This window comes from Syngnathoides biaculeatus, chromosome 5 (genome assembly GCF_019802595.1).
Source record: "Syngnathoides biaculeatus isolate LvHL_M chromosome 5, ASM1980259v1, whole genome shotgun sequence".
Lineage (NCBI taxonomy): Eukaryota > Metazoa > Chordata > Actinopteri > Syngnathiformes > Syngnathidae > Syngnathoides > Syngnathoides biaculeatus.
The window spans coordinates 6,494,738-6,502,369 of NC_084644.1; the positions used below are offsets into that span (position 1 = coordinate 6,494,738).

Genomic DNA, 7,632 nt, shown 5'->3' on the forward strand with positions numbered 1-7,632 from the left:
AAGAACCAACTTTACACCCGAACTCGCATGTCACTTGCCATCAAGCCAGGCCAAACCTTCTAAAGCCACACACACTCAAAATCACAGATATTGTAGATATGAGTGTGCCGATGGTGACTCCAAGTGGACAACGATAACACGCCATACATGCACATTTAATGTTTGATCATGTTAAATCAATTTTTATTGTTGTGGATATTACGTAGACTTTAGGCCCTGCTTAAAACATTTCTTGGACACTTAACTAGTGGGGTCCTGATCCTGGAATTGATCATTCGTATTTCTATTATTTTCAATGGGTAAGCTTGATAATAAGTACAATCAAAGAAAATTGACTTTTTAAAATCAATCTACTCATTGATACGACAGATCGTCTTTACTGGTGGTCACCAGGCAGTTGCAAAGCATATACCGTAATTCCCGGCCTACAGAGCGCACCGGGTTACAAGCCTCACCCAGTACATTTGTAAAGGAAATACCATTTGGTACATACATAGATACGCCTCAGCTGCGTAAAAGCTGCAAGTGCCCACATTGAAACAGGAGATATTTACAAAAAAGGCGGTACACAGAGATGTTAACGCTAGCGCCGCCGCACTAACGCTAGTTCCACCGCCCTAAGGCCACCGTGCTAACGCTAGCGCCTCCGCGCTAACAGGGCCGGTTAAAAACAAAACAAAACAAAAAAAAAAAACACACTGATAAAAATCATTGAGACACGGCAGTAACACGCTAGCGCAGCGCTAACAGGGCCGGACCGGTAAAAGTCATTTCCTCGGCACATATATTCCACCGGTCTCACTCTTACCTTTTCCGCTCGAATGCCCCCTTGCGGCTGTTAGAAAAAATGCACATATTAGCCACATGACCGCATAAATCGCAGGGTTGAAAGCGTGTGAAATAAGTCGCGGCTTATAGGCCGGAAATTACGGCACAAAATACCGAGACTGACAACCATCCAGTTTCACATTCACATCACTGAGTGGGCTCTGAACCCAATGTACAATGTACGTACAACTACATCATCAGTGACAGACTTTTTAAGATGAATTATGAAGGCCACGGCCATGAAATTTGAAGTCCCTTTCCCGCGAAAAGCGCCGAGACTTTTTATCACTCCGCGAGGCTGGAAGGAAAAACTCGACAAACCACCTCTGCTCCAAATGTTCGGCTGGAATCGAAACTGAAGAATCCATAATCTAAGAACATTTAGAAACCTGACACGGTCTGATCCCAGTACAGACTTGTTAATTGGAAATATGCGGCATAAAACTTATTGCGCTGCAGTCGATAAATTCTCGCTTGAGCTGAGCTGGGACGTCAAAACGCCCCCCAGAGGCATCGTTGACATCAATAAACTCCGATTGTAGTCTCGTTCCCAACACGAATGTAACAAACGAGCAGGCGGGCCCGTTTTACTCCTGCAATCCGATACATACGGCATAATCCTTTCTGCCCGTATTTTATAGGCAACGCAATCATGAAAGAGACTTTTTAGTGTATTAAAAAAAAAAAAAAAAAACCTCTTATGCCAGATTCAGGCGACAGCTGAGACGCATAAAAGCAGGAAAAAAGGGGCTGAATATGCAGATGTGGTTCCAAGGAGGGAATGGAAATGCACGGAAAAGGGATTATTCTTACTTTACCGCCGACACTATAGTACATATGCTCACATATATATATATATATGATGCCATATTCAGCCATGTCTTATTACTTTCTCCTTAGTTTTTGTTATTATTTTTTTGGGGGGGGTATGGATAGCCATGTATTTCTAGGCTTTTGATGATGCAAAAAAAAAAAATCAATGCCATTAAATTGATTGACGTACGGGTGAGAAGCACCTACTAATAAAAATAAAAAATAAAAAAATCTTTGTTGGTTTCCCTCCAGGGGGTGCGTGAACTCCAACGCCCCTTTAATGCGCCACCAGTGGGCGGATAATGGGCCCGATTTCATCTAAAACGCTTGCACCTCACCGACTGTACTTGCCCCTGTAGAACAACCCCAGATGAACTTCAACGCAGGCCGCGGCGCAAACTTTTACACGCCTTGCTCGGATGAAAACGTGTGTGTGGATTTTATGTCCTCTCCAGTGATGGCGGGGGAGGTTGGGGAGGGGGGGGTGTAACAATCGCAGCGCTGTCGTGTCGAGAGCCAGACGTACTACAGACGTGTCACAAAAGAACAATACGACGCTTTGCGCGGGTCTTCACGCGAGCTTGTCAATACACTTCGCCTCCTCCTTAAAAGTCAAGAAGTGCTCATCTCCTCTTACAGGGGTGGGGGGGGGGTGCAAGGGAAGCGTGGATGGGGGGGGTGTCACAACTCCAAGCAAAAAAAAAAAAAAAAAAACTTTGAAGTGCCTGACAAACACTCAACCCGTCAGCAAACACACTGACACCCACTCGCGCCCACAGCTGGCGTTCTTCAAATGCAAGGACTCCCAAACCTTCAGTTTGAGACCCAAACTTTGGTTCCTCGCAAGTCCACAAATGTACTCATACACGTGCAATTTCATGGACGTGTAATATACACAGAAAAATTACAACTTACATTGAGGACAGGTATTGAGTTTACTACAAGTGTGAATTTAAAAAGTATGTGCTCGGAAAATGTATTAGAGTATTGTATTGTGTATAGTAGAGTATTTCACTCTAATGAAGGCCGAGCCAATACAAATGAACCCGTCACCTAGTTTGGACCCCCCACCCTCAGTTTGAGAAACCCTGATTTGACTTATTGGACAACAACGTGCATTAATAACACATCATGAAAGGAAACAAAGCAAATTTGATAAGATGAACAATCGTGTACTTATTTCTGGACCCAAAAAAATAATAATAATTAATTGCATTTGTGAATGAATGAGTGATATTATTTTTGGTCAGGTTTACTAATTTGATGCCAGTCTAACCAAATGTATCACCATAATACGTTGCATAGATGTGACTTTTTCCACATACTGCACGATGTGATAGATGAACAGAGTTTTTCTCATCACAGTCATATTTCATATGCGTATGATACAGGGGGTGTGTAACTCGTCTCTCTCTGTGGCCACATTGTAGTTACGATTTCTGTCAGAGAGCCATTACGAGTGAAACCATTAAAATCTTGAATTGACCCATCATATTTACACATTCCAAATTTATCAACTAGTTTTGGAATCAGAAATCAAGGGTAATGGGTTTTTCAACTATTGTTGATGTTTGGTAACACAAAAAATGCTTGCAATATCTCAACATCATCGTTTATGATGTGACAATTTTGGTCCAGATTTTACAAAAAAAAAAATCATGGAAGTTGAAACACATGATATGCCTTCGCGGGCCACATAAAACCACGTGGCGGGCCGCGTCTGGCCCCCGGGGCCTCGAGTTTGACACCTGTGGTATAAGAAATCAATAATGTGCTATACCTGCATGTTCTTTATCTTATGATCCATTCCTCCATAGCGCTCGGATTCGTCCAACCCCCTCCGGAGGAAAGCGTTCACAACAAAACTGTCCCCTGAGACATAAAAATATAAAATGAAATTATCAGCACGACCTTATCTGGTCCATCACTGATAAACGGTCTTCGTGCACTTGCACACGAGACTCACCTTCTGGGTTCTCTCTACGCTTGCACGCTAAATTCATGCAAAAAAAAAAAATAAAAAAAAAAAGACATGAAGTCATTTTTTTCAAAGCTGCATTGCAGTTTGATCAAAAGAAAATATATATATATATATATATCTTACCGTGTTTAGATTGTAGTTTGCCCATCCTTGAATCGCGCGTCGCCGGATCGATAAAAAACGGGAACGAATAAGTCCGAATTCGCTCAGCTCAGCGTGGTCACATCGTGCTGTGGCCGGACTCTACTTTGGCCCAAAGTCCGACAATTAAGCGTCTCGTTCATAGAGGGGAGTACCGAGTGTCCACGAATGAGACGGCGAAGTCGTCCCAAGTGATGGTGGGCGAGCTTTTGGAAGGAAGTCCGTCGCCTTCCCCCGGTTTCACCTCACTTCGACTGTGGAGCGGCTGCAAAAACACCACCAGACACACGCTGGATGCCTGTCAAGCTAAATGCTGCAACCGTTATCTACATCCGGTTACATCTTTTAAAAATAAAAGATTCAACTGGCAGGGGAGGAAAAAATACAAATACATTTCATAGAAATAATCGCCTGAATGGACACAAAAGTCAGCAAATTGACTTATTCCGTATTAAATGTTTCAAATTATTTATCCAAAATGGAGTCGTTTCTTTATTCACGAAATTTATTTTGAAAGGCATCTATTGTATTTCCGGTCATTTTTTTTTTATCTCGATACCGCTCACGTTTGCGTCAGTGGCTATAAAGTTTTCAAGTGTCAGGTTATTGCATTGTATAAATGAGAGATGAATCTTTACAACACCCGTACAACTCGACTGAAAAACAATCCTCGAGAGTGTTAGTAAAAATAAACGACAGAGATGTAGTTGGACAAGTGTGCACACCCTCTTGGACCTGGAGTTGTCGCTGTATTCGGAAAAAAACGAGTCACATTCAAGCTCACGTAAAACGAGTCAGCACACACTTGCTCCCATTTAGAGTGGCCCAAATTAACCACAATAAACGTTCAGGTGTTCTGGTAGGCTTTTCCTGACACTTTTGTGCACATTTTGTTTCCATGGCATCAGAGAATCTCGTTATTCAGGTGGCATCTCTTGACTGCGGGATCAATCAGGAGACGGTGCAAAATAATTTACAAGGCATCCAATGCCCGGTTGAAAAAAAAAAAAAGCCTACTAGAACATCAGAACTTTTTGTGCTGTTTAAATGGCGGCAGGTGTGTGTAGATTTTTTTAAAATTATTATTATTTAGTTTTGCATTGTACAAGTTGTACCTCACATTGCTGGTGGAAAAAGTGATTTATCTGGACCTAATTTTTTATATTAAAAATTGCATTGTGTCGACTTTTTATATCACAATATTCATGCTTTCAATTTGTTTTCCCACTTTTTAGGCACCGTACCAAACGATCATTAAGAATGTAGATCTTGTATAACAAACCTTGGCCGAAGATCAGATCAGATTTGTATTTATTTTTTTTCCACCCGATCGATTTTTGTGTACTAGAACACTTTTGGAGTTGAAGGAGCGTGCGGCACATGTGCTAAAGATAAACTGCTGTTTGTTGAGGAGAACCTGGAAGAACTCGCTGTACTTTGAACGTTCGTCACTTCAAAAGCCGCTCCACACTTTTATGGTTTGTTTCTGTTGGCGCGTGTTAAAATAGAGTCTGGCTGCGGAACACACGCGCCCAAATGTTATGACTGTAAGGGCCATCGCTTTTTTCCCCCTCCATGAACTCATTAATGTGTATTTTGTACACAGCGCACTCCTGCAGAGCATATTCCAAACGAGTAGAGAAGGTTGCGTACTTCTGATATACAGGTGGGCCTCAGTTTACGCCGCTTTTTGCCTACAAACGCCGCACAACAAACTATGTACATTTCCATCCATCCATCCATCCAATTTTTTTGCCGCTGATCCTAACAAGGGTTGCGGGGGAAGTGCTGGAGCCTATCCCAGCTCTCGACGGACAGAAGGCGGGGTACACCCTGAACTGGTTGCCAGCCAATCGCAGGGCAGATGGAGACAAACAGCTGCACTCACAATCACACCGTCGGGCAATTTCGGTTCGATCCTGGCCCCGCCTGCGTGGCTTTTCTCTGGGCACTCTGGTTTTTCCTCCCACATTGCAAAAACATGCAACATTAATTGGACACTCTAAATTGCCCCTAGGTGTGATTGTGAGTGCGCCTGTTGGTCTCAATGTGGCCTGCGATTGGCTGGCAACCAGTTCGGGGTGTATCCCGCCTCCTGCCCGTTGACAGCTGGGATAGGCTCCAGTACTCCCGTGACCCGCGTGAGGATAAGCGGCCAAGAAAATGCATGGAGGATTTCTGGGCTCGGGCCCACTATCATGACAATATGAGCCATGTCCGTTCTTCTTTGTTAACATAACAGCGCAGATCAAATGTGCTCCTCTATTCCTCTTCCCGTGCACAAGAATGTTACTTGTAGGCATCAGTGGAAGCTCTCAAAGCGAGGACCTTCCCAAATTTGCCGCCGATGCCGCTCGGATGAGCGTCGGCATTTGCACATCTCATTGATGTCAGCCTTCACAATTACTCACTGCCTTCCCTCCACGCCGGCCGGCTGACAGGACGCAGGCTGCATCCTCCTCGCGTGCGTCTTTTTCCTCCGCTACATCCGACGCGTTCCTTGAAGGGATCACAAACAGGCGAGGTGGGGGGAATGCCAGAAAGCAAGAAGAGAGAGGAACCAGGGAATAGACGCGCAGGAAATGTGAATAAACTGTCCTCACCTGTCAAGGACGGAGAGGGCGTGCTCGGAGAAGTGCCTGGTACACACTTAAGGATTACTAACATCTTTGAAGATTCATATTTCGTGCGGTGTGCTCTGAGAACAAAAACCACCACACAAAAACAAATTGCGTGAGTCACTAATGGTGCAGTGGTACGCACGCCTGCCTTTGATGCGGGTAGCGTGGGATCGATTCCCGCTTAGCGACGGTTTGGTTATCTGCCCTGCGACTGACTGGCGACGGGTTCAAGGTGTAGTCTGCCTTTCGCCCGAAGCTAGCTGGGACAGGCTCCAGCTTTCCCGCAACCCTTGTGAGGATAAGCAGCTTGGATAATGACATGACAGTTCTGTGTGCACGCAGATCTCCGCCGAGTGAAAGTAGAAAGTGTAGGAGCGTCGATTAAAAAAAAAAATGAAAAACTTGCTTTGGAAAAATACCAACTTTGATACAAAAATGACACTGAGCAAGATATTTGTTTTCATTTATGATGATTTCGCATTTGTCAGTCTAGGGCGCTGTTTCGATTGGATACATTTCAGTTTGACGTAACAATTCTCGGGGTCACGACCCGGGATGCGTCGGCTTTTCCTGACAAAACATTTTTATCGTAAACATTGAATGCTTTCATTTGAAGACGATGACATTTTTACGGCGTTTGCGTGAAACTTCAAAGCTGCTCCTCCTTTTCAAATGTTTCTTTATGAACTTAAAAAAAAAAAAAAAAAAACAATGTCATCATGTTAACAAACGCATCGACGTATTCTTAATGGCAGTGTTTAGTGTAAATCTGGTTTGGTATCCAAAACAAAAAGTGTTATTCTGTTGTTGTGCTTTTCGCATGTATGTTCCCCGCGGGCATGCCTTTACTTACAATGTGTGCAAATGAATCACCATTGGCACACGCTCCGGTATTCCATTGCTTTCAGCGACTCGCGTGAAACATCAGACTATTTGTTTTGCGTGGGCTTCTCTGTCATTTTTTTTTTTTTTAAACAATAAGAGTGAGGCTTTTGGCCCGGTCTTCCTCCTCTCTCTTGATTACCCGTATGACAACTCCTATCAGAAGAAAGCCGCTTCCAGACGGAGAGCAATTATGGTTTAATTTACTGTAACCATTCCTCTATTACCCCGTCTCAGTCTTTCTCACTTAACACAAGCGTCCTTGTGACTTTTGAGCGCGCGGGGAATCCAACTGAGTATTTCTTTTTTCAAAAACACGGCTTTGAGATGTGTCGATGATTAAGAGTACAAAACCCTCCGTTTGAG

The 7,632-nt window shown here is 43.7% G+C and overlaps 1 protein-coding gene across 2 annotated transcripts in view; it reads right to left on the reverse strand.

Annotated features, from left to right (window-relative positions):
• The window catches only part of nkd2b (NKD inhibitor of WNT signaling pathway 2b), a 42,701-nt gene extending 35,860 nt beyond the window's left edge, over positions 1-6,841 (reverse strand). The window contains exons 1-5 of one of the 2 annotated variants that reach the window (XM_061819974.1): positions 6,367-6,841; positions 6,175-6,262; positions 3,746-4,028; positions 3,608-3,634; positions 3,422-3,513 (exon numbers count right to left, since the gene is read on the reverse strand). In XM_061819974.1, coding sequence (XP_061675958.1) covers positions 3,422-3,513; positions 3,608-3,634; positions 3,746-3,770 — 144 coding nt within the window. In that variant the 5' untranslated portion in view covers positions 3,771-4,028; positions 6,175-6,262; positions 6,367-6,841. The remainder of the gene's footprint in view (positions 1-3,421; positions 3,514-3,607; positions 3,635-3,745; positions 4,029-6,174; positions 6,263-6,366) is intronic. The other variant, XM_061819973.1, reaches the window with a different exon arrangement.
• Positions 6,842-7,632: the final 791 nt, after the last annotated feature.